This window comes from Ascidiella aspersa, chromosome 2, assembly GCF_963924565.1.
Source record: "Ascidiella aspersa chromosome 2, kaAscAspe10.2, whole genome shotgun sequence".
Taxonomy (NCBI): Eukaryota; Metazoa; Chordata; class Ascidiacea; order Phlebobranchia; family Ascidiidae; genus Ascidiella; species Ascidiella aspersa.
The window spans coordinates 2,826,519-2,853,103 of record NC_139448.1 but is presented as its reverse complement, the minus strand read 5'-3'; the positions used below and the strand labels follow the sequence as shown (position 1 = coordinate 2,853,103).

The following is a 26,585-nucleotide window of genomic DNA, read 5'->3' as shown; positions in this document are numbered from 1 at the left end:
TCACTGATGATGGCATGAGCATTTGCCGAAACGTTTGAACAATATAGCGTGTCGCTTTTAACGTCTATTTGGGCCGTTATTTTCACCATTAAACTTATGATACCAAAATACATTTTACAAAATCTAGTTTTCAAAAAAAATTTTAAACACCCTTATTTTCTTCTATATTCTTAACAGCGCCACCTGCCGACGATGTAACTTTACAAGTTTCTTTAACTAGAGTTTTCTTTTCAATTTTCAAATTTATCTTTACGTCTTTTGCCTTTATTTCTTGACCTGAAGATGAAGGTATTTTAGGTAAAAAATGGAAAATATTTGAAAAACTGCAATTATAAAATCCTCACCTGTTACTTTCACTGGGGCTTTTTTATCACTTTTCAAATATGTTTTGACGTCGTCTGCCTTTTTCTGTTTACCCGCTGATATAACAAAAAGTTTACTTGAAAAAGAGTTGGCATTTTAAAAAGCATTTATGAATGATCAGGGATGTCCAATAATATCGGAAAGGAGTCGATTCTTGATACCAAGTGTTAGTATCGGCACTCGTCCGATACTAGGGCGGTATCGGTGCCGATCCGATACCGAATTATTGCAAAAATTTTAACCAAGATTTGCGATCAAACTCAGCTACTTTAGAATCAAACTTATCGCATAATGGTAGGTTAACATCTGCAGACGCCAAAGCAAATTTGGGCCTAATTACCAGGAGTAAAACACCTTAAAATGTTTTAATATTATCTTTTATGCTCAGTTTAACCAAATAATGACGTCATACGTTATCGGATCGCGCTAATTTTAGTCCAAGATATCGAGTATCAGTATCGGAACGATAGGCCAAGTATCGGGAATCCCTCAAGGTGATGACGTTTTACTGTTTAAATCTAAAGTTGTCGTTTGGCAATAAAGTTGAAACGCAATGCTCAAGTTGACAACAAACAAAATCTAAGCAACCATCTTGTCACGACGGATCTATATATTTGTAACTTCTTTTACCAGAGGCACAAAAATCACAATTAAGAGCACTTTGTGAATTTCCTACTTAAAACGCGTAGCAACTTTAAACTGTCAACGGAAAATGATTGACTTTTTAGTCTAAAACGTTCGCAAATATATTTCAAAATAGATATATCCTCGCTCTTCCAGTTATTTTGGGGAATCATGTAGTTTTTAAAATAAAAAAAAACGTAATCTATAAAGCAGTGGTTCTCAACCGCCCGTCCGGTCCGCGTCAACGTTTTTTTTTTTTTTTTTTTTTTCCGTCAAATATATTATAATTTTATATCTCAATTGTAAAATGCAAGATGTTGAAGATCCAATTTAAAACTTCGCCAAATTGTTTTCGTTCTTTGCTTTTAAGTTGCATACTTGTGTCGTAAATGCGTTTTGGATCGATTTGATTTATGAAGGTCCGCCGGTCCGCAATATTTGTTTTGGAATTTTACCGGTCGGCAAGCTAAAAATGTTGAAAGCCAATGCTATAAAGTCTATGTCACCTATTCCAGTTATTTTTTGGTAGTTTATGATATGAAAAAACATTATAATAACCTATAAAAAGTCAGTTATATTACACGGCATTTAAACTGTTAAATGTCAATTGCTGTAGGAAAACAATGAACAGCAAAACGTAAATAAAAAAGCTTATACCGTCATTCCATTTTATTATAGCTTGAGTGGTGTTTACTGCTTCTAGATACTTTCTAAAAAATATAAAAAAGTAATTAAAAAAATATTTTTTACTCAAAAATTAATTACAAAACGTTATCTGATCAAACAAGTTTCATATACCATTCAACTTACTTTCTCAAAAAGATCACTAAAGCAAATTGAAGGCAGACAATTACAATCGCCAATACAAACAGAAAACCCATCAATATTGCCAAAGCGTTTGTTGAGCCATTTTCGAAAAAATAGAAGATTTTTTTTACTTTTCCTGTAGCAAATTTGTATAGGTCGATACACTGTTTAAGGCAGTAGTTCTCAAAAAATCTTATTTTTCGCTTGGCGGATTGCTTCTGCATTCTTAAAATTATGGAAGACATCACTTTGTTCAAACAAGGGAAATTTAAATAAGCACATTGCAATATTAAACACTAAACCAGTGCTTTTCAAAACATTTTCTATACTCTTTTAATTACCACAACTTGATTGTAAGTTGAAAAAAATAATGATGCTGTTATTTTTATTGCTTATATTGGGATCTAAGCCTTTCCAACACGGCCTGTTATTGATCTTTTATCCCTATCGTAAGATCCGAAAAGAACTAAAAAGATTAAAAAGATTTCAACTTTATTAAAATACAGAATACTGCAGTTACGCCGAAAACGGCACCATCAGTTTTGCTGAAACATGATTTAAATGGTTCTTCTTTAAAACTTTGTGGTTCTCTTTGAACTTGATCGTAAAGAAGCACTTCGTATCTTTTAATTGACCTTTTATTGTTTCTAAATTCTAAAATATGTCATAATGACCCAAATAACCTTCTCAAGGCCTCCAGGTTGGACGAATTCTAGTACTAGGACCACTTTAATTCAGGAAAATCAGATACTTTATATTTCATTTCAATGCCGATACCCGATATTCTGAGCATAAATTTTGCGATCCGGTACGAAGTGACGTCATTACTATGATATAATAAAGTAAACCTGATTATTGGCAAAGTGCAATGTTAATGACTTCCAGGGTATTAGGCCGAAATTAGCGTTTGCGCAAGAAAATCTATTTATCTTCGAAATTTAATTTAATATAATGGTGAAAATAACGGCCAAACTAGACGTAAAAAGCGACATGCTTTATTGTTCAAACGTTTCGGCAAATGCTCATGCCATCATCAGTGATATGAAGACCACATCAGTTACACCCGTTTATATACACTTTAGTCGCATAAAGGAATGATAAACGTCTATATGCCCGTAATTTTCACCATTAAACTTATGAACAGATCCGTATATAGTGTTCCTAATTTAAAATAGTTTTAGAAATTGGTCATTTGGTGGAAAAATCTAAATTGGGTCGCAAAACATGGCTGAAATGCATTAATTAATTTGGTATCGGACGAGCACCGATACCACCCAAGTATCGAACGAGTACCGATACTATCACTTGGCATCGGGTAACGGCCCCGATCCGATATTATCGGACATCGCTAATGTAACTTTTTCAAGATAAAGTAAGTTTTGAACAACGCGAAAAAAAAACATTTGCGCGTTGAGATTTCGTAAGTTTTTTAACAGTAATGACGTCATTTGCCATCGGATTGGTCGTCCATCCGCCCGAAATATCGCTATCGCTATCGGAACAATATACATTACATCGTATATATTAAGTTTCGGATTTCCTAAAGAAATGGTTTTTAATGTTTTCAGCCACATACCACACAGTTTACTGCCACTGCGTACCACCTGATTTAATAAAACGTATATATTACTTTGTTAACCAACGTTTCGGCAACCTATACAAGCCCCCTTCTTCAGGGTGAACAGTGTCATTCACCCTGACGAAGGCGGCTTGTATTTGTTGCCGAAACGTTGGTTAACAATTACAATTACCAAAGGAGCTGTTTTTGATTTATATAACCATGCCTGTTAGCAACGGTTTATATATATATTACTTCTGTGCATTTTGCACGGATCTGTTATGTAGCTTAACAATGAATGTCAAAGTCCATCAAAAGGTCGAGTAGATTGACAATATATTGATAAAACATGCAAACTAGTAGACTTACCAGTGGTTGGGGAAACTTCTGTCTGCATAGTTGTGCCTGTATTAGCATCCAAGCTTGTCGGAGTGGCGCTAGCATTGGTCGTTTCTGGGACAAGCGGCTTTGTTATATGCATTTTTTAGTTTCAAAAAGTCGATTTAACACTCTTAAATAAAGCACTAAAATAGTAAATACTGAAATCTACACGCACATAGGTACTATTAAAGTGTAGGCCTACTATTAAGTTATGATGCGTGTTTCTTGAAATACACTTATGATTACTCTTGCTTGCTTTAAGCTAAACATAACAGAAGTGCGTGTAGCATAACGACTGGAAACTTTTCTGACGGATCTTAAATAGCAGCTATTAAACTGACGGATGAAAAACAAAGGTAAAGCACCCCTGATCTAGAATCATATTGCTGACAGGCACATTATTATGTAAAGAACAAGCCATACACATTATTATTTAAGCAAAGCACAAACGCAGTAATTGTAAACTATAAACAGAAAACAAACCACATACGCAAAAAACTTGCTGTTAACTATTTCCGGCTCCGCTCTATATACAAAAGTGTCGCCTGAGTTTAACAATTTGTTTGTGAGTGCAAAGTTTTAAAACCGCTTGAACTTTTGGCGCTGTGTATTTATATTTTTTAATAACTAACGCTCAACGATTTTGTGTGTTATCCTGGCAGTGTACTTAAACTGTAAACTTATATTGTCTAATCTCCCTGGCTACACATAAGCACAAATAAACAAACTGTCGAACACATAACAAACCTGCATCCTCAACATTAAATCCAGTACAGCAAGGTCCATAAAAATATCAGTCAGTTCTGTCGTCGCTTTTAACTTTTTATTGCAATTAAGTATTAAATGTTGTTTGCCAAATTAATACAACTTACCAGAGATGCTTTGCATCAAATGCATATTTTTACTACCATTGTGCCGACTTAAGTCAATGACTTAACTTAAGGGCACTTTGGTGAAATAACTTTAATTGACTTTACTGTTTTCGACAAATGACTTAACTAATACTTGAGTACGAAACTTTTTTCGCATGTAAAACGATTTATTGGTCAAATAATCGGGCTGGTTTTCCAATTTTAATAGTTTATGGGTTGACTTGGACACACGTATGACTTAGACTGGAGCTTGTTATATTTTAAAAATATTTGAGTTTGTTTTAAGCCATTTTAAAATGTCTTTATAACACTGCGGCTTACTGACTGGATAGTATAACAAAAAAATGACAAGTGAAAGTCTTTACAAAAGGTTTATGAAATAAGTACAAGAACGCCGCCATCACTTACTGATAGAGGGAGCCTAATACAACAGGCTTAGTTGGCGATAAAAGTTATACACGCGAGTATTGATGTCCGATAATATGGATTGGAGCTGATACTCCTTACCAGGTAACAATATCGGTACATGTCCGATACTGTATCGCTTCCGATATCAAGTTAATATTTACAAGAATTTTTATCTTAAAATATAAATTTGTATAAAATAGTAGATTGAAATAAACTATAAGCTTGTTAACGTTTAAGCAAATTGTGGCCTAATCAGCGGTAAAATACAATTGAACGTTTCAATTTGTTTAACTTGTTTAACATAGTAATGAATTATTTGGTATTAAAAGTGATTTTTATACAAAATTATATCGGTTTTGGGATAAAAAGTATCCGACATCCTTATTTACGACGTACCTATCAAATATATACTAAAAAAATGCCTTTATTTTACTTTACATTTTGCTATACACAAAGTAAAACTCTTTACATTTATCTAACTTTGCTTAGTAAATCAATTATAAAAAGACCCACTGCTCAACTTACATAAAACACTTTTGGTTTTTACTTTGGTACGTTTTGATAAAGAGTCATGTCTTGTGGTGAAATGACGTCACCAATTTTACAATAGTCTGCATTCTGATTTCTTTCTTCGACGACCAAATCATATTGCGGCGATTGCATTTGAAGCTCTGTAAATCAAAAGCAAGCAAATATAATCGAAATGAAACAACTATTTTTGAAGCATAATGGTTGTAGGTTGTAGTAAGACATAGTTAGAATGTTAAAGCTCATACAGAAGTAGGTAAGTAGCACATTTTGAATGTTTCATATATCTCTTTACTTATGTTCAACATCTTTATTTTAACGAAAAAGCACATATATTTTTTCTAGAAAAAAATTAATTTTATTTTTTCTCGTAGACTTCTTATCCAGCAGTGATTTATCTATGTATGTTTGAGACTTTAAAAAAAAACGAAGAAAAAAAACGTTTTTTATTCCCAACCTTGGTGACTTTCTTGCGCTGGTTTGGAGCGCTTTTCCTGCTGCAATTTCCTGAAAATACGTATTTAAATGTAATATAATAAATAAATGACTCGTCAACTCAGTAGTATTACGACTAGCAACATTGTTACTAAATGACGAGGTTGTTTTTTTTATCTCACATCTATTCTGAATATTAAAACAACTTTCTATCATTTTTACCTTGCTGGCGTAAGTAGATTAAATATTTACTTGTTAAATTAGGCTTCAACATGTATGTACTTTTTTATGGCTTTTGTTAATCGCTCAAACTTAACATATTCCTTGTCTATTCTTAAATATTTCAGTTATTTTCAATAATATTTAAACTAAAGATCTCAGCACAATACACACTGTTTATAAGAGCACTAGTCTATTGTGTTGCAATACTAACATTGTGACTAAATGTGCGTTTTAACCTCCTACTTATTCCAGATACGTAAGACGTGGGCAACCAGTTTGAAGGAAATAAGCTCTCAGAAAAGCGGCCGTGTTATCATAGTTAATATTAAAGACATATTTCATCCCTAACTTTTTTTAAAGGTGATAATTTGAAAAGGAAGATATACTTTGGCTGAAAAGGCATCTTTGTTTCGTAATCCGAACTTTTCTTATCGGATCTAGTGTGTTGCAACATTAGCATTGCGACCAAATGTGTATTTTAACTTCCCACTTATTCCAGATATGTAAGTTGTGGGCAATCTATGATGGAGGAATTTATCTTTCAGTATAGTTGTTTTTGTTTTAACTTCTATAATGCTAAGCGTTCTATTATAATATCTATTAAGCTTGTTATAACCACTGGTGTATTATGTTGCAATAAAATGTGCATTTTAACTTCCCACTTTTTTCAGATAGGTATGTGGTGGGTATAGCCACTAATAACAGAACTGTGATATTACCTTAATCTTCTGGGTTACTGAACTTTTTCATTTTTTACACTAATTTCCCACAAAAAGCTGCTAAAGTTTCCATATATCTTTCCTGTGGAAAAACTGTCACAAATATTCTCTGACATTTTGCACCATTTACAAACAGTTAGGACAAAAAAGTTACAAAATAAAAAAATTATGAACCAAACTCCACACACCAAAGGGAAGTTTGCAGCTCGAAATTTTTTGCGTAATATCTCCGGAAGTAAACAAGATATCGATTAGAATTTTTTACACATTACTCAAAGCAACACCTTACATTTGTGAATGCCCAAACGTTTTTTCTAATAATAGTTTAATTTCCACCAGTACATAAAATACGTAGACATCATGAGGTATTGGCAGTAAACCTATTCAGAATACCCAAAATGAACAATAACTTGTATAGTTTGTTTTAGCTATTTTTCAGTGCTCTGTTGGCAGTAAATACACCCCTTTAGGAATACACATAAAAATAAATGAAATAAATAAATAAATGGAATAAACATAGAAATAATGGCCAGTCTGCAAAGGCCGTTTACCACGGTTTAATTTGGCGCAGCTCGAAATTTCTCGGTGGCTATAGTGACCCAATCAATTTTTTTCACGTGATCTTGTTTCCACTCAACTGTGACGTTACTTTCATATCAAATTTAATAAACTCCCAGTTGGGGAATCGGTATATTCGCTATTCCAGTCACGCAATATTTTCCCTAAAAATTTTTATCGACGCTATGTCTACATAAACGCGCCACAAGCTGGTATTTTAAAACAACATAGCATCGAGAAAGCTTACATTTATGTAATAATTTTAGTATACTTAAAATAAATACAACTTTTTCAGTAGACTAATCCCCACTAAACCTCTGTACGTTAACGATTTTTATCAAAACAGTGTGCTTGACAAATCCTACTTTTTTTATTCAGATACACGAACGTTAAAGCTAGTCCAAGAGGATAGGTTCTACTCCGGACTTGAACATGCCATTTTGAGGTCCTAAGCATTTTAAACTTTGGTGCGTTAAACACATAAACCTCATGTTATTTTAAATTGAATAAGTAAGCTTTACTACTCATACCTTTACAACTAATTGAGAGACAAGTATGATTAATTTCCATGATTTTTTGTTTTGAAAATAGTTTCATACCTACAAATATTAATGAAGGTTAACATTAATTCTTATCAAAGAAAATATTTTTAAACCACTATCGAGGTCTGAAAATTCGGCGATGACAATTTATGTAGTGACCCCTTTCCCTGGTGCACAAAGCAATACTTTTTGGTGAACCAAGCCTCGGGTCTACTCTACCTTAACTTAAAGAAGATCAGCAGCCAATCGATAGCTTGGTAATTTATTAACACAAAGATTCTAAATTTACAAACGATTGTATAAACAACACGAATGCAACTGTAACATGTTTTTTTCAAAAAAACATTAGTACATTACTGCGGGTGTTATGGAAGTGTAAATCAGCCACCTCAAAAACAAACCAAATTAGTACACAAAAGTGGTTTTAAAATGTCAACAGGTAACTTAAAAAAACGTAAACAGCAAATTAAAACCAAACAAACTAATGTAAATCCAACAGATATGTACACCTTTTCAAAAATTAATCCAGCTGCAACAGCATATCGCGTCATTAGCTTTTCACAATATGCATTGAAAGATAAAAGTATTTTTTATTGTTTTATTGGCATAAACGTCAGATATAAATTTGCACAGCAACCATGAAAGTTAACTTTTTGTTGATATTTGCAAAGTATCATCATGCAGTTTATGCTCCACATTACAGTGTCATTGCTGATCATACCACTTTAAAGTTGTTCAAAATTGAACAGCATTCAAAAAATATTTAGAAGCAGGTTCCCCCAAGCTCTGTTTAAACACCATGGCACTAATCATGCAACAAATTACGATTTAAAACCAAAATAACATGCATAATTAACTCAAATAACATGCATAACTAAAACCCTATGTAGACAAGAGCAAACTAACATAATGCAAATCAATAAACAAATCATGCAAAGTATTTCAATGCTCCTCAAAACTTCATATACCCAGGTAAATAAAGATATTTATTTAATTTGCATATCTTAAACTTAAAAATTGAAAATATATTTGAATTTGTTAAGATAGAGGTAGATTAAAACTATTTAATTGCCCAAAAAACGTTTTTTTTAAAAAGTGCTCTTGAAAATAAACAAAAAACATTTTTTTTTATTAAACAGAAGTAAAAGTTTTGGCCCTTAAGAGCCGGTTTGTAGTTTTGGCTCTAAAAAGAGCCGTTTTGTAGTTTTGGCTCTAAAAAGAGCCGTTTCGTAGTTTTGGCTCTAAAAAGAGCCGTTTATAAAGCCCATTGTGAAAATTTGCAAAGTCGATGTGTGACCCTTTTCAGTTGAAAGCTGATGACTGGTAGTGTATTTCTAATGAAAAAATACAAAAAGGTGCTACTTCAAAAAAATATCACTTTGAAAAAAGGAAATTAGCTAGTTTGTCAAAGACAAAAACTATATATCACACCATTGCCTAAAGCCACAGGCACTTAGAGACCTATAATAAAAAGTGTAAAAAAATAAAATCCTATCCCGTTATATCTTATATGCAAAGAGTATCAAGTTATCAACCTGTTACATGTGTATTTTATAAAATTAAAACAACTTACATGCATGACTAAATATATCCAAGTTCAAAACATATAGCTGAGTATACTATATTTCAAGTGCACAAAATGATCCATGTTGACAGCAATAGCACGATTTCATCAAAATGAATCACCTTTTTTCAACAACTCATTTCTAAGTAAAATAAATGCAATATGTAAGTACAGTTTTAAACACTGTATAATATACAATTAATTACTTACATGGTTATTAAACCTTCACTTCAAATATATAGCTGAGTAGACTATATTTATTTAAAGTGCACAGAGAATGACCTATTTTGACTGTGAGAGCATAACTTCAATCAAAATAAATTACTCTTTTTCAACGACTCATTCATACCTGAAATAAATTGCAGTGACTAACAAATTACCCTGATTTACATCACATATACAATAATAAAACTTACATGCAGATGCGTTTCACATCTTTCCATTGTAGAACATTTAGATATTAGTTCTGTGGAACTTCCAAAAATATATTTCATTTTTGAAATTTCAATTCTACAACTTCCGATTGTGAAAATCCTAATTGTAGAACTTCCAATTGCAGAGTTCCAAATGTAGAAATTCCAGTTGTATAACTTCTGATTGCAAAACTTCTGATTATCAAAACTTTGGTCCAAAGAACTTTTGATTGTAGAAATTCTGATTCCCAAACTTCTGACTGTAGAACTTCTGGTTATATATACTTCGGATGATAGAACTTCCAACAGAGTTGTTGAATAAGAGGCATCAAAATTGAACACACTTTTTATGTAGATAGACATTTATTTTCGATACAACACAGTTGTAAAATTTAAAAAAGTAAGCAACCAGCAAATAAATAAATTAACTTTTGTAAACAAAATTACACCTCAATTTATAGATGAACATAATAAAACAAGACATATTGCAAACAAAAGTATAATAACAAAAATATACACAAAACAATTATTTATTATATTGTAGAATGTTGAACTTGTGAATATAGAGCTTTCAGCTGTACAACATCCGGTTGTTTACCATCTGACTGAATAGTTGTCGAGGGGTATTAAATTCCACACATATTTTGGTAGTTTGGATTTTATTTTCGATACGACACAGTTGTATATTTTCAAATAACAACAAGCAAATAAATATAAGATGCAATACATAGAAAGTGTACACACTACAACATTTCAAATCAACAAAAAGTATTACAATAAAAAAAAAACAAGTATTATTCCACAGAATACAGAGCTTCCAGTTGCAGATCTGATGTAGAACTTTAGATTGTAGAACTTGTACAACTTTGGATTGTAGAACTTTGGATTGTACAACTTTAGATTGTAGAACTTTGGATTTAAGAACAAAAATAAGGAGCATTCGTTTGTAGTGAAGATGGTCTGTATTTTAAGAAAAGGGTTGATTTGATGGAGCAAGGCTGATTTGCTGAAAGAGCAATTGATTTGTAAAAAAATAATTGAAAAGAGGTTGATTGGTGTAGCAAGGCTGATTTGCTGACGAAGAGCTGAAAGAGCAATTGATTTGTAAAAAAATGATTGAAAAGAGGTTGATTGGTGTAGCAAGGCTGATTTGCTGACGAAGAGCTGACAGAGCAATTGATTTGTAAAAAAATGATTGAAAAGAGGTTGATTGGTGTAGCAAGGCTGATTTGCTGACGAAGAGCTGAAAGAGCAATTGATTTGTCAAAAAATGATTGAAAAGAGGTCTATTGGTGTAGCAAGGCTGATTTGCTGACGAAGAGCTGAAAGAGCAATTGATTTGTCAAAAAGTGATTGAAAAGAGGTTGATTGGTGTAGCAAGGCTGATTTGCTGACGAAGAGCTGAAAGAACAATTGATTTGCAAAAGAATGATTGAAAAGAGGTTGATTGGTGTAGCAAGGCTGATTTGCTGACGAAGAGCTGAAAGAGCAATTGATTTGTAAAAAAGTGATTGAAAAGAGGTTGATTGGTGTAGCAAGGCTGATTTGCTAACGAAGAGCTGAAAGAGCAATTGATTTGTAAAAAAGTGATTGAAAAGAGGTTGATTGGTGTAGCAAGGCTGATTTGCTGACGAAGAGCTGAAAGAACAATTGATTTGCAAAAGAATGATTGAAAAGAGGTTGATTGGTGTAGCAAGGCTGATTTGCTGACAAAGAGCTGAAAGAACAACTGATTTGCAAAAGAATGATTGGAGATTGATTAATAGATTGATTAGTGGAACAAGGCTGATTTGCGGACAAAGAGCTGAAAGAACAACTGATTTGTAAAAAAATGAATAAAAAGACATGCTGATTTGCAGACGAAGAGCTGAAAAAACAATTGTTTTGTAAAAAGATGATTGAAGATTGATTGGTGAAGCAAGGCTAATTTGCTAACGAAGAGCAGAAAGAACAAATAGATTTGTAAAAAAATTTGTGAAAAGAGAAGCTGATTTGCAGACAAAGAGTAAAGGTTGTGAAATCAAAAGATATTTAAAAACTGGGCTTAACAGGTGACATTGATTGAAATTATTTCACCTGTTATCCCACCACTTGTGCTACATTAGGACATACAAAGAAGTTTTCACTTGCTGCTTGTTCCAATGTCATCCCAGTACAGTCAGTATGGAACCATTGAGGACATCGTGTACACTTGACCCAATCCACTTTTTCAGTGTTGCTGCACAGTTTGCAGTTGTTAGGCTTCAGTTTGCCTTTCAGACATGCTCCAGCAACTACATTGTATACTTGCTGACGAAATGCATGTACCGTACCAGACTGCACTAGACTCTTATTGGTGGAAAGCCAGCTTGCATACATGCATACATAAACTCCACAGCTCTCAGTGTCTGGCTGCAGGGTACGAGGGCTGCTTTCCACAGAAGTAAGACAAAAGCCAAACTTCTGAGTCATAAGGTCATTGACAAATGCCATGGCATTTTTCACAAATATGCTTGTCTGGATGCAAGTCATCTGTGCTGGGTCAAGGTACAATAAACTTCGCTTTTCAATATTAACAACAAGTAATAACCAATGGCGACCACTGGGATTCCATGGAATAAATATCCACTTTTTGTCAGAAAGTGATATTTCTGACCATAATCTTTGGATTGACCCCTTCTGCTGTAAAACTAGAGCGACCATCGAAGACACATATAAGGTGTTGCTGTGCTGTTGACTCAGTTTCCACATAAATCCATTAACAATTTCATCATACAGCCAACCAGTCCGAAAAATTTTATCATGAGATTGAAGAACAAGCTTTTCCCCTTTGCTTAAATGTGGCTCAATGGATTTAAGCTGTAACAAAGATAGAGAGTGTGGACCATTCATTAAAACAGTTTGATCAATGCGACAATAGTGTTTCATAATCTCAAAATGTGGTGTAATTCTTTTCCCAAGATTTTTTTTTTTCAGATGAACCACCTCATTCGGGGAAAGTTTTGAATATAAATTTTCAGAAGGTGTTTTTTTCGTGACACAAGAAGCGTTTTCCTGAACTGACACTGAAGGGAATAATGTTGTGACAGAACATAGATTTTTCATTAAATTTGCATGAGCCCCAGATCTGGATACATATGGATTCAGTTTAGAATGTTTTCTGGGTAGCTCATCGTTATGAGGAACTGTTAAGGGGTTCCTTCTTTTCACCTTTAGGGATTTTCTTTTAGGAACAGAGATTTCAGATTTTCGCGAATCAACTGTGGGACCTTTTTGTGGAAGTTTTTGTTTTAATAATCTGTCTTCTGTTTTGGTCACTCTTAGTCCAGCTTCATATTTGCAAGCCTTTGTTAGTTCTTCTATTGCTGCATCGAGATATGTTTCCACTTGAGCTAAAGTTTTTTGTGAACTAACATCATATGCTAAAGATTTGATTTGAAAGGCTTTATCTGCAATTCTTTTGACATTTTCAACATTTGGCAAATCATTTTTAGGTAAAGTGGAATCTTTTACAGAAGTTTCTTCATGCTTGCTTGTCTTGTCATCTATTATGTCTTTGCCGTTTAAGGGGTTATCAATTTTCACTTGATAGGATGTGAAAGTTTGTTTTTCAATATCATCAAAACTATTTAAAGGAGCATCAATAGTGTTAACGATTTCCTCGTCTAACGTTAGGTATACGGACTCCGAATACCACTTTGGCAAAGTATACCAGGAAACATCATCAAAATAATTAAAAATTGCAAACATGTGTTTACATGGTAAAAAATGTTTCCGAAAATCACAGCATGTACACTTTGGGAATTCATTTTGGGAACCAAACTTTACAGAATATACTTCATCAGTAGATGTACTACCCACAGAAAATAAATTATCGATTTTTGCAATTTTACTGAGTGGCACACTGGTTGATTCAGCAAGCTGTTTCATGCAAAATTTTACTATTTGTTTAGGCCGATTTTGCAAAAAGGTTGGAACATTGTCGTTGTACTTTCTGTAAGCACTTGAAGATCGTAGATTAGTTTCCACATATCTAGAACAGTAAAAAAGACTTACCATATATATTCGCTATTTTAACTTACATAAAACTTGAATCATTTACCTTTGTTTGGCTTGTGGTAAAAAATCTTTGTGCAAAACAGTTACTAAGCCTGACAGTGATTTGTCGGTACGGAATCGAATGTGGCATTTTTTTAAAATTCTGTTTTGCCTTTCCACACCATTATTAGTTCGTATGAGAACTTTCAAATTGTCAGCTCGATAAAGCCATACCCATCGCTAACAAAAAAACATTGCAATATATTGTTACAACTTGCTTTGTATATTTTATTTTTACTACTAACCTCTTTCTGCCTCAGCCATTCATTGTCAAAATACTTCTGAAGCTTTGTATTTTTCTTCCATACATTGTTCGCTCTAAAATTTTCAATAGACCTAACATAGGCAGCCTCGCTTTCGGAATTGGCTACATCTCTAGCAAGGCCTAGCACTATGTCTCTGTTATCTCCAACATTGTTATCAGCTCTTTTAACCCATCGCTCCCACGCCTGCTCTCGATGAAAGTCACAAATCAAAACCCGGCAGTCTGGATAAGCAAAAATTTTTAAATACTTTACCTTAAATTAGATGCACATTTTTATTAAGACTAGATGACTAATTGTAAAAATATTATTAGCCTGGACCAATCAACTGTAACAAACTGTTAAAACTACCTGTAAAAACATTTTCAATGGCATTAATTTCAGCATCACACTTGTCTGTCATAAAGAAGGATGGTTTCCATTGTGGGCACCATTTTTTGATAACGCCTAGTGCTTCTTCTATGTCAGACTGTCTCTCATTTTGTAGGATAAAGCTGCCAACCACCTGGTATCCAACATTAGTTTTTACACAGAGAAAAAACAATGGCAAAGCATATCTAGATGTTTTGTATGTTGCATCTAAAAGACATATATTTTGTCCATAACGCAGAAGAAGTCTTCTTTGCCAAGCCATTTGATGCACAAATAACAACATTTGTTGACCAGAAATTACCGGAACAGTTTCGTCATTAACTAATTCTGGTTTTGTAGAAGTGCTGGCAATGTAAGGGCGAAATAAAAAATTATCTTGTGGATCAGCTTCTTGCTTCCATTCGTTCACTAACATTTCTACATTAGACTGGTCTATTTTTGAAAGTTTTCTCTTTTTAAAAGCACTGTAATAGCTACTGCGTATATCTTGTATTGTTGGAAAAAATCTCCTGTTTGATTTAGGTGGAGTTTCTTTGCCTTTGAAAATATTGTTTTGTACAAATAAAATTAGACCTCTCCGTATTTCTTGAATATTGCATATTCCCTCATCTACCATCTGGCTTATTTTCAAAATGATTCTTTTATCAACTGTTTGAAGGAATCCAGCTGCCTGAATATGTTCAATATAAAAAAACTTTTTTAACTTGAAATACACTGGACTCGTCAGAAATTAGTGCAGTTCTAAGCAAATAGGTCCACGGCAATTAGTGCATGAAAAGCATCAAAAACCTCAAGGTCTAAAAGTCAAGACTTTTCAGCCATTGGATGCCCTAATTGTCACACACCTTTTTGTTTAGAACTGCACTAAAGTCGGACTGGTCGGGTGTTACATAACTCTAAATAACCCACATTTACTTGTGAACTTTATTTTAGCGTCCAGGATGTAAAACATTTTAACATATAGGAACAAGAGTAAACATGTTGTTGTTACTTCTATATTTTAATTAGAGTAAAGGTAAAGAAAAATGACCAAGCATAAAAGGCCAAGAAGCTCACCAAAGGCTAAGAAGCTCTTGTGGTCTACATTATTTTCATAGCCAACAAATGATATTCTGTAACATATTTATACCTCTCCTAAAACATGTCCAGAATGGTCTTGACTTGTGGGAAACCATATACCCCATTCTGATAACTTGACAGACGAATTGGAAAGCTTCAGTTGAGTTACATTTTTGTCTTGCTGTGGAGGAATCATGATAATGAAAAATAGTACTTACACTACAGGGTTTATAGCAAGTGTAATTTAGTCTAGAGGCGAGTACATAATGAGTTAAAAATTTAGTTTAATCCCTGTAGTACAGGGGTCGGCCACCCCTGACATGCACGCCACTTGTGTTATGCGAGATATTTTTTTTCAGGGCACGCCGATTGATTTAACATGCATGTTATATCAACTTAAGAGACTTCAGTTCCGTAATTTGCAGCATTGTGACATAACTTAGAGTTTATGGACAACTTTGGACAAACTAAACATAGAAAAATGTTTGGCTAGCGAGTTGTGGATAATTTGACACTATTTATAAACTGGCACACTGAGTACGAAAGGTTGCCGACCCCTGCTGTAGTAAATAAAAGTGACAAACCTTATATTCTGGAAGCAGTTTTATCTCCTTTATAATGATTTTGGCTTTGCAATTCATTTTTTTGGAACCTTGAATAAGTAGCTGCTTCTTTGTTGGTTGTGGGTGATCTAACAGCTGTGGTTTTTATTATTTTTTAAAATTTTTTTTAAAACTGTGTGAAATATCACCATCACTTACATGCTGGGGAATCTTATTTCGGCGTCTCTCATTTTTTGCCTTATTATAATCTTTTCCATGCTGGCATATTAAAGTTTTTTGCTTCACAACAATGTATGGAGTGACTTTATCCTCTTTCCACTCCACACAACTTTTGGCAATATCTGATTGCCCAGTAAATAAAATAAATCAAAACAAATTAATTTGGTGCTGGTCTAGAATCCTACCACATTTTTGTCTGGGAGTTTATGTTGCTAACAATATTTGGGTTAGGGTGTGGCTTCGGGTGGGTCAAGTATTATTAATAAACTAATCCCAACATATTTACCTATTTCTTGCAATTTAAACTTATACAACTTGTTTTTATACTGTTAAAATACATATGGTAGGATTCTAGACGAGCGCCAACCAATTATAAAACTTTCATGGTCCTTCAAATAAGAAATAATACTTACCAAAGGAACGGCTGTTATAAAAAATAAATTTTGACAAAGTTGATATTTCAAAATCTTCAACAGCCTGCTCAGCTGAATCATAGGAAGCAAACCACTTAAGATAAACATAGTAGTTAAAGTTACCTGAAACTTTATACAGTGGGTGGGTGCTCTAGTTACCTGACAAGGATTTATTTTCTGGCAATCCACATTTGTTCTTTTGACTTTAATAAAAATCTGCAAAGTAAAAGTTAGATTTTGGGGTTCATGGAAACTACTCTTTGTAATATAAGAACCACCTGTAAAATTATTAATAATTATATCAACAAGAAATATACTTTAGAGCAGCGGTTATTAACCTTTAACGTATGTTTAACCTTTTTAATTTACCCCAAAATATAAAATGTTTCTCATTAATAAAAACGAAATTAACAAATTACACCAGTTAAACTTAATGCGATGGCTGCCCTTGTTTTTCGGCAACGACAAATGAAGTAACTAAGAGACAAGGATGTTGCCAATAAACTAATAAAAAGTATAAACAATGGCGAAGCATCACATTACCGACACTAGACGGTAAAGAATAAATAGGTTCTCTAACTTAGAATTAGCAGTTAATCTTGACTAGGAAAGTCTACAGGCTATCAATACCTACAGCTGGCACAATTTTTCTGTCCCTTTAACTAATGTGGATAATTTAATTAATAGATTATTTACCCCCTAAAACGAGGATTTACTTCAGGTTGAGAAAGGCTGCTTTAGAGGTAAAGTGATTTTTAAAACCAAGTACCTGTGTCTCTGGGTTTGAGGACAACCTTTCTTGCATCAGCATTTGTCGCGGAGTGGGTACACACATTCGACATTTGCGATATTCTCTGGGCTCAAAGAAATTCATCAAACATGAAAACATTTTAATATTCTTAAAATTCGTATTTGAAAGAGTATGTGCTTTCGTCGTTTTCGGGTCAAAAAAGTGGTAAACGCGGTAAAAGTAACGTAACGCATGAGTGGATACAAGATCACGTGAAAAAAATTGATTGGGTCACTATTGCTACCAAATTTCTCCGTTGATTAAAAATCAGCTGATCGAAGGTAAAAATACTGACTGCTTAAAACAGCAGCTCACGGATTTGAAAGTTCTTTGCGGTCACAATGGTATTTCTGGGATGGCAGCGTTACTCTGGTGAAGACTGGCTGTTTTGGAAAGCATCCTGTTGGTACACTTTGTTCGGATGATCTCGTTTAATACGCCACTGGGGCGTACAACTATTACGAGGTGCTGTAACAACTAGAGGCTGTCACGCGCGTCAATCTCGACTGTGGAGTTTATAGGATTTAGTGTTAACCTCTTTTGAGGCAGGGAAACCGCTTGGGTCAAAGCAAGGTTCGGGCAGGGAACCTTGCTTGATCTTGGTGGTGCAACGTAGTTCTGGTGCCACGAAGGTTAGGGTGCGTTGTAGGTGGCCCATAGAAGAGCTCGTGGCACCATTTCAAATAAATAGGTTGCATTTAGCTTCGCGTTGCAAATAGTGGGATAAGCCGCCACCAAGTTGCGTAGGATGTCGTAGATGTGTGGCGGTTTCAACTAAATAGGGAATTTCGTGCTAGATTCCGACGGTTGTGTTCACGGGCTTGTCTTGTGTCCGTGTAACGCAAGTCAATACAAACCGGTAAAGGCACCAAACCTCGCGTAGGGCATAAGATTCCCCAACCCTGGCTTTAGTTTTCAAAAGTAGTTTTAACCTCCCTTGATTTGGTAAATGGGTGTTTAATAAAAAATGAAACGGTGCTTTATTGTTTTCTTTTTTCGGTTTTCGCAATTAACACCGTTTTTAAACAACGTGTTGACTTCAATTCAAATTTAGTTCTTACTTTTCTTTTTTCCTGGAGCTATGACTGGTCCCCGTAGGAACTGGTTTTCAAGTTAGTTGACGGGATTAGCCCGATGTAATTTACAAATGGTCTGTTGCAGAATCAGGCCTTGCCTTGCAGTTTTATTTCCCACTCTTTAATTTTCCCTTCTGTCCCCGTGAATAGGCAGCAATAAAACTGCTGGGCAAGGACGCCGCTTGAAAACCAGTTGAATCTGAAAGGTTAAAAACTTGTACACAAGGTTGTAAAAGCGCTTGGCCAGGAATATCAGAAATTCTGGTTTTCCATTTTAGAAATCCCAACAACGAGTTGTCTTTCTGTCAAAGCTTCTCGTCCGGTCATGAGCTCCATTTCTTATCGTTATTATTTCAGAAGCATTTTATAAAGCAGTGGTCGGCAACCATTTTCTCGTCGCGGGCCAAAACCAAACTCAGAAAGGTCTCCGCAGGCCGCACAAAATAATAACTAAGAATTGTGTACTTTTCATTTTACAACAACTGTGAATCAGCCGGGCCTCGGATCGTTTCTGCACTTAAAATGTTGTTAATTACGTTTACGAAGGCAGTAAAGCTCAGTGTTTGTTAGTTTTTAAGTCAAGACCCACGTGGCGAGCGAAATGAGCGCGATTTTTTAGGGTATTCTGGCATTTCTTCGCGGGCCGGTTGAATTACATCGGCGGGCCGTAGGTTGCCGACCCCTGTTATAAAGGCTTTTGTTACTCCTCTGTCAATGTTGATGTTGCTAATTGCGAACTAATTATATTTTTTGTTAAAGAAAATTTAATACACTTCGGTATTCGCAACTGGCTTATTAGCGTGACAGCCACGCCTTCTGTGGTAGATGTTTTTCACTTTTATTATCGTATTTCTGAAAGCAGAAAGGTCAGAAGATTGGTTCAGAGATATTTCATTTAACCCTTCACTTTTACTGTAAGTACACGTCATCTTCTGTACCATCATCGCAAGTTGCCAAAACATTACCCCGGCTGACGTCATATTATCCGTGTAAACACTGGTAAGCTAGCCCAATTATAAATACCGTTCACTCATGAAAGATTAAGAACAACTCTGTTTTAAACTTTTAGTTTTTTGTCTTGCAATCGTTTCGTCCTCTCTTTAATCATGTTGATATAATTGAAGGAGTTTTGAAAATGCCTAAGTTTAGTTTTGCTTGGAATGTTTAGGTTCAGCCGTGCTGAGAATATTTAAGTTATGCCTCGCTGAAATTGTGCTTAGGATATGTAAGTCAAGTTTAAAATATAAAGTTAAGCCGCGCTCGGAATATTTAAGAAATTTTAAGTCAAACTTTGAAGCTGTGCTGCTAATATTTAAACTAATAAAGAATTTGAGCTTTCAATAACAGCACGATGGACAAACTCACATTATTAACCATCAAGCTTAGGATTGATGAGTGTGCCTTGCAAGGGCGGATCCAGGATTTTTGTTTAGGAGAAATGGCTTATTGCTTGGTATAATGGTATTTCTCGTTCAGTTTGTGAGGGCTAATGACCCAAGAGGTGTATAAAACCACAAAAGAACTTGACACGAAAAAATGCATAAAATGCTTTCATCTGTTCTGATAAATATGTGATGTTTATGTTTAATAAAATGTGTGTAAAGCGCGAAAAATGCATTTGTTTAGATTAAGTTGCCAAAAATAATACTTACGAAAGTTTTATAGAATGCACGGATAGCTTCATTCGTAGGACTTAAAATGACGTTGGTTGGAAAGTAGTCATATTTTGAATCTGCTAAATATGGCAAGCCTATAAATTCAAAGTTACTCCGGTGTAACTAAAACTCTATTGTTACCGCTTAGAAAACCAAACTTTTATCTAACTGCAACAAAACATTTATTAGGCGATGCAGGAAATTACAAACAACTTTTGCATATTTGTATATACTACGAATTTTTTTACAATTCAAATTTACAATTTCGAAGTATTCACTTGCATTTTATGAAAAGTATAAAAATACTAGGCAATGTTAAACATGTAAAAGAATAGGAAAAATCAACATTTTGAAGCTGATAACAAACGTTAAAATCCATAGAATAGTCGCTGTTCTTCCAAAAGCATTTAAACACGTACAATTAGACTTAGTGGTAATAACATTGTTTGACTTAGGACAGGTTTGGAAATGTTGGCACGTGCAAGGTACAACAATGCATGAGCGATGAAGGTACACGATTATTTCTTAAGACTGGCAATTTAAAAAAGGTCACTACGAGCATTTCTTTACTTTGTAACGCACTACATGTTTGTGCGTGTGATTATAACCTGTTTGTTAGACAAGTAAAGAGAACCTGTTTAAAGTCGTTTCCCATATTTTCATTTCTCCAGTATGCGTCCTACTACCGTTGATGACAACCAAATCCCCAATGTAGTCGCTTTTGCGCTATAATAATTTAACGCCAGAGCGATAGAAAACACCCAACTATTAACTATCCGATCGCTACACTTACGTGTTGTGCTGTGAGCTTAATTCGTTTAAAGCGCAGTGTTTTTTTTTCTGTTCTTTCTAAGGTAAAATGAACACTTGTGCTGTGAGCTTATATGCACGACTTGCACGTTGAATTGTCGAGGCGGTTTGTTTAGTATCGATTTTGATGAAGTCAGAGTATGGTGGTCAGTGTCCCCTGTTAAAATATAACGTCGAATGTTTCTGCGATAAATTGCCCATAATTCGCGCTTGCCTCACAGATACCATTTGATAATGAATGATTTAGTACAAACCGCAAATAACTGATAAATTTTGAATAGACACTAGTAATGTTACTTGGTGTCTTCCGCGAACGAAACTTTGACAAAGTTTAGTTTAAACGGCCACAACATTGCAGAAGTTGCGAACAACTTGTGTGTCGAAGCAATGAGTCCATCTGTCTGCGCGTGGATCGTAAACTTCAACAGATTCCTCGTCCCACCTGCAATGTATACAACTTACTTATGTTGGGCTTACATTACATAGAAATATTCACAATAAAAATAACAAAACTGCAATTTAGAAATTTTTTTTTTTAATTTCCAACGCCGAGAGTAATGTCATACGTCGATTCAAAATCACGCATTATTATGTCGGCATTTAATTTCTTTAAAAACGATTATGTGGTTGGTTAAACGTATAGTAGACTCCATAACATAATAATACTATAAAGCTATGACTCATATTTGAAAGCTACTTTGTCAATAATTTCTCATTAGGTTTTTCTCATCTATAAACACTTAATCCTGAAACAAGTTTCTCACCCAGCGACGGCGTAAATCTTCCCTTGCAAAACACACGCTCCGTGATAATAACGTCCAACGTTCATTGATGCAACCTCGCTCCACTTGCTCGTTCTTGGGTCGTAACGTTCCACTGTGTCCTTGTTGGGATATCCTAAACAAGCGAGAAATGTACTGGATAACGTTATAATTGCAATAAATGTAATACACTTTTATCAATTTAAGATATCTAAAATAAGTGTATGTAGCCTCAGAAAAATAAACAAATGACAACAAATGTTTCCTTTTGATGAGCACAAGTAAAAATATCATCACCATATATAGACAAAAATTGATTTTGTAGAGATCTCATTAACATGCTACAAATGACTCATAAGCTCGAAATAAAAACTACAGCAAGGTCGGAATAAAACTGAGTTCGGAACAAACCAAAATAGGACTAATACCTAATAGTCGTAATAACGTTTAAATCGGAATAAGTCATTAATTCGTTGAAATAAGACCTAAATGGTCAGAATCATGCCAATACAACATTTTACCTACCCGACGTCAGATCAAAAGAGCTCGAACAAGATGTATATGGAGAGATATATAGAGCGAGATAGAATGGGAGAAAAAAAGAGGGGAGAGATAAGATGGTAGAAATTCAGTCGGTCAGATTCGAGCACAATGTTTTATCGCGCACGACCCCTATTTCTCTTCTTGTCCGTGGGTTACAATGTAGCAGAGCGACTTAGAAGTTCAAGTTGTCTGCCGCATCAATCCCCTAAGATCAGGCGCCAAAACAGCGGCGCCCCAACGACGCCGTTCAAACTAGGGCGTCCAAATGTAGTCACCAAAACGGCCGATGCCAGACTGATGGCCCCCGATTGTCCCATACTCTCTTCTTACAGTTTCAGGCGTTATTTTGGCCAATTAGGCTTTATTCCGATGAATTTAGAACTCAACCGGCAAGTTTATGTCCTATTCTGTCGTGGATATTACTGCGTATATGGCTCTGTTAAGACGGTTTTATTACTATGGTATTATAGACTTTTCTGCTTTAGGTATTGTTGCTTTTTAGTTCTTATTGCGTACACATTGCTTACCCCCGATTGCGTAAATGCATCCATCGAATGCAACAGCTGCTAATGAGGTCCTTGCGTAGTTCATTGATGGAACTTCCAACCAGCGATCGTCCTGGTATTTCTCACATGAACTGAGGCATGAGTTGTTCCACCCTCCGATAGAATAGGCTACATCTGGAAGTGAAACAAACAACAATTCTGCTTTATGACATAATAAGAAATGTAAGGAGTTAAAAGACAAATAATGACGTCACGTTGTTGCAGCGATTGTGACACGACCACAAATGGACGTCTTCTGTTGGTTGTTCATTTGCAGTTATATAAACTGCGAACAATAACCTTCGATGTGCATGAATCCCGTTTAACCTGATATAAGTCCACTGCCGACTTTAAGGTGGTAAACTTTAACAGTAATCAGACTCTGGTTGTTTTTAACCAACTCCGCATCCATGGTTTTAACCAGACTCAAGATGGCCTTATTAATTTTACCGTTACCAAACTAAAAAGAACAACAAGCTTTCCAACAACCCATTGGTGAAATACGTTCAGCGAAAAAAATTATATAGATAGTATGAAACGAAAAGGCCTAGCACAGTGGTTCTCAACCTCTAATTGGCATTACACTTCGTAATAAAGGAATTCTGTATTTCTAATATTCGCAAAGTACCGAATTTTAATCATGTCTTTGAAACAAGTAGTGTATTGAAGATTAAAGCTTTTCTGAGATAAATTTGTTATTTAACATAAGACATTTTGCTGTATTATTGGCATTCCCAAACCATTTCCATATTGTTTAAACAAGTGTTTCTAATTTAGGTGTTAGCTGATGTCTGTTTGTTTCTGTTTAGGTGTTAGCTGATGCCTGTTTTTCATATTGCCCCACATACCTTGTACTGTTTATTTAGTTGTTTGTAATACGCAAGTTAAACAGCTGCCAAGATTAATGTTTGCAAAGCGCGTATATTGTTCGCATCTTTTTTGCTTTGTTCTTTTCCAGAAAAAATACGATGTTTCGTATAACGGCGAATACAATTGCCATGTAACTCGATTTAATGTAAAATATTTACTTTTAGCAAACAACTTCTTTGCTAATTATTCACAAAACACCAGCTGCCCAAGGCCCAAGGTATTAAACATACGAGTTGCCAGCAGTGGATTTCAGTGCCACAAAACTTGGTGGTTGTTTTTGTCAGGACCAAGTTTGTTTATATGTTTCTTTAAGGTGGTCTGCATTCCAAACTATGAACCTGGGATTATAATGAATTAAACACAATAATTACATTACAAAATTCACACCACACTAAGTTCGTTAAATCGTTAACATTTATATTTGAACTGCAGACATTACCTCAAGAACCGACTTAAACCTGCCTTTAATATTTCAAACCGGTTACTCGCTTAAGGTAACAGTATCAAGTTACATTATGACGCAACAGTCATCTTACCATCCAAAGCCACCATTGCATGTTGTGCCCTCGCAGTATTCATGTCACGTGACTTGGACCACGAGTTTCGTGTGACGTCATACAGCAAGCACGTGGATTGAAAATCGAACCTAACCCCACCACCAGAGACGAGGATTGAACCTGAGAAGCAAGCGGTGGTTTTGATCACAACAAAACTCATTCAGTAACTTTGAGTTCGACATTAATCAGATCAGTGACTTTGTAATTGTGACGTTATTATACTGATGTGTTTAACCTTAAATAAAGGGCTGGCGGTATGTTGTTGCATTTTTATCGGGCGTACATAGTTTAAATATTGCCACACTTATGTTATGGTGGATTCGCATAATCTCCGTATGTTTACATTAAACCCATAAATTTACAAAGTTTAGTTAGTACAAACGATGTCTCACCGTTGATAACAGCAGATGCGGCGTAACATCGATTTTCGGGCATTGGAGCCACAAACTCCCAACTATCTCCAGTGATAACGTTGAGCACTTCACAAGTTGTGATACTTGTGTTACCATGACCCCATCCACCGCATGTGAAAACGCAATCCCCAACCTTCACCGAAGTTGATCCAATCCTCCCCTCGTTCAGTTTCTGCTCGAAATCGTTTCAACATTTACAATAATGCTTGTGTCTCGACAATCGAGCTATTTGTGAAAGCTTGACCTTTAACCGATATAAACCAACTTTCTATGAACTTTTAAAGTGGAACCCAGCGATTTGGTTTCACATTAAAAAATAATAATCAATTTCTTTTTATGTTTGGTTATAGTGGTAAAACTTTATGTATTCGCCTGTTATGACTTTTTGAGTGTGTTTACAATCGATCATTACAGTGGTTTCACCTTTATTAACCAGACAAATAACCTTAAGTAACTCACCTTGTGCCACTCACTATAGAGCAGTGGTCTCCAACCGGTGGGTCGCCTAGAAATTTTGTGGGGTCGCCAAACTCATTATATTCCTAGTGTTTTAGTACGATTGATGTATTTCGTTTTCTTTACGATTACGTCACACACTATTTTAGTCTCTTAAGAGCTGCTTATACAATTTGATGCAATCCACCACGTACCCCACTCTATCTAATTTTAATTATATTATTGAAGCAATTATTCCGTGTTTACCTAAATGGCTTTGTGGGGCTGGATTTAGCGTAATTAGCATAATATTAAAAACGTAACATTGAATCGCTTGGAAGTAAACATGACATATGGGAATGCTTATGCAAAGTGGAGCCGCGTTTGCAAAACTAGTGGCAAAAACATTTATCGCACTGAATGCAATTTCAAACCAATTGAAATTTTGTGATCGTTCGTTTGTTAAACTCAAATTTAAATGTTAACTAAAACGTCCTAACCGCAATCATTTTTTGTGCACATGTGCAGCCACAGTTCTCTGGAATTGTGTATAATTTACGCATATTTGCTTGAGTTACTTTGTATCAGCGATAATTGAATTATTTGTATCTGTATCTGACACAAAATGGGGTCGCAACGTGAATTTTGATTTCATTTTATTCAAATTGGGGCCGCTTGTTAAAAAGGTTGAAGACCACTTCTATAGAGGTTGTCGTTTCAGCATATAACCTACAAAGAAGTTACCGGCATTCTTGCGATGTCATTATTGGTGACGTCATACTTCGTGCAGTCTCGTTCTGACCCGTGACCTCCGATCTGGAGAAATTGCTTCAGATCTGAAAACAACATCGGGTTTGAAACTTGGTTTGGAGCGATCTGATTGGTTGAGATCCCTGATATTAGTGAATTTGAACAAATTTGAAATTTTACTTAAAATGGCGTGATGGAAGTTAACAAAAAATTAATTTGTTCATAAACCGCGCTCCTAATTCGCTTCGGGCAAGTGATGATTGATACTGGACTCAATTTGTTGATCTGCAACAAATTATCTTAAAACCAGAAAGCCCAATTGTTGCGTAAAATGCTTATAATACACACTTGCGCAACTACAAATTTATCGGACCTCCCTTTTTTGTACGAAGCGGCAATGTTTTTAATGTCATTCGGTCG

General features: G+C 34.9%; 2 protein-coding genes across 2 annotated transcripts in view; both read right to left on the bottom strand.

Annotated features, from left to right (window-relative positions):
- Nucleotides 1-11,280: 11,280 nt before the first annotated feature.
- On the bottom strand, nucleotides 11,281-15,961 carry LOC146163135 (uncharacterized). Its single transcript, XM_083382916.1, has 5 exons — nucleotides 15,836-15,961; nucleotides 14,686-15,376; nucleotides 14,317-14,558; nucleotides 12,307-12,505; nucleotides 11,281-11,474 (listed from the first exon to the last, which is right to left on the bottom strand). Exons 1-5 carry the CDS (start codon nucleotides 15,959-15,961, stop codon nucleotides 11,281-11,283), a joined length of 1,452 nt encoding a protein of 483 aa, XP_083239042.1.
- Nucleotides 15,962-21,627: 5,666 nt separating this feature from the next.
- The window catches only part of LOC146163134 (uncharacterized), a 35,781-nt gene continuing 30,823 nt past the window's right edge, over nucleotides 21,628-26,585 (bottom strand). Inside the window, exons 8-13 of the mRNA XM_083382910.1 lie at nucleotides 26,160-26,251; nucleotides 24,960-25,152; nucleotides 24,547-24,687; nucleotides 23,123-23,275; nucleotides 22,056-22,188; nucleotides 21,628-21,733 (exon numbers count right to left, since the gene is read on the bottom strand). Coding sequence (XP_083239036.1) covers nucleotides 21,628-21,733; nucleotides 22,056-22,188; nucleotides 23,123-23,275; nucleotides 24,547-24,687; nucleotides 24,960-25,152; nucleotides 26,160-26,251 — 818 coding nt within the window. The remainder of the gene's footprint in view (nucleotides 21,734-22,055; nucleotides 22,189-23,122; nucleotides 23,276-24,546; nucleotides 24,688-24,959; nucleotides 25,153-26,159; nucleotides 26,252-26,585) is intronic.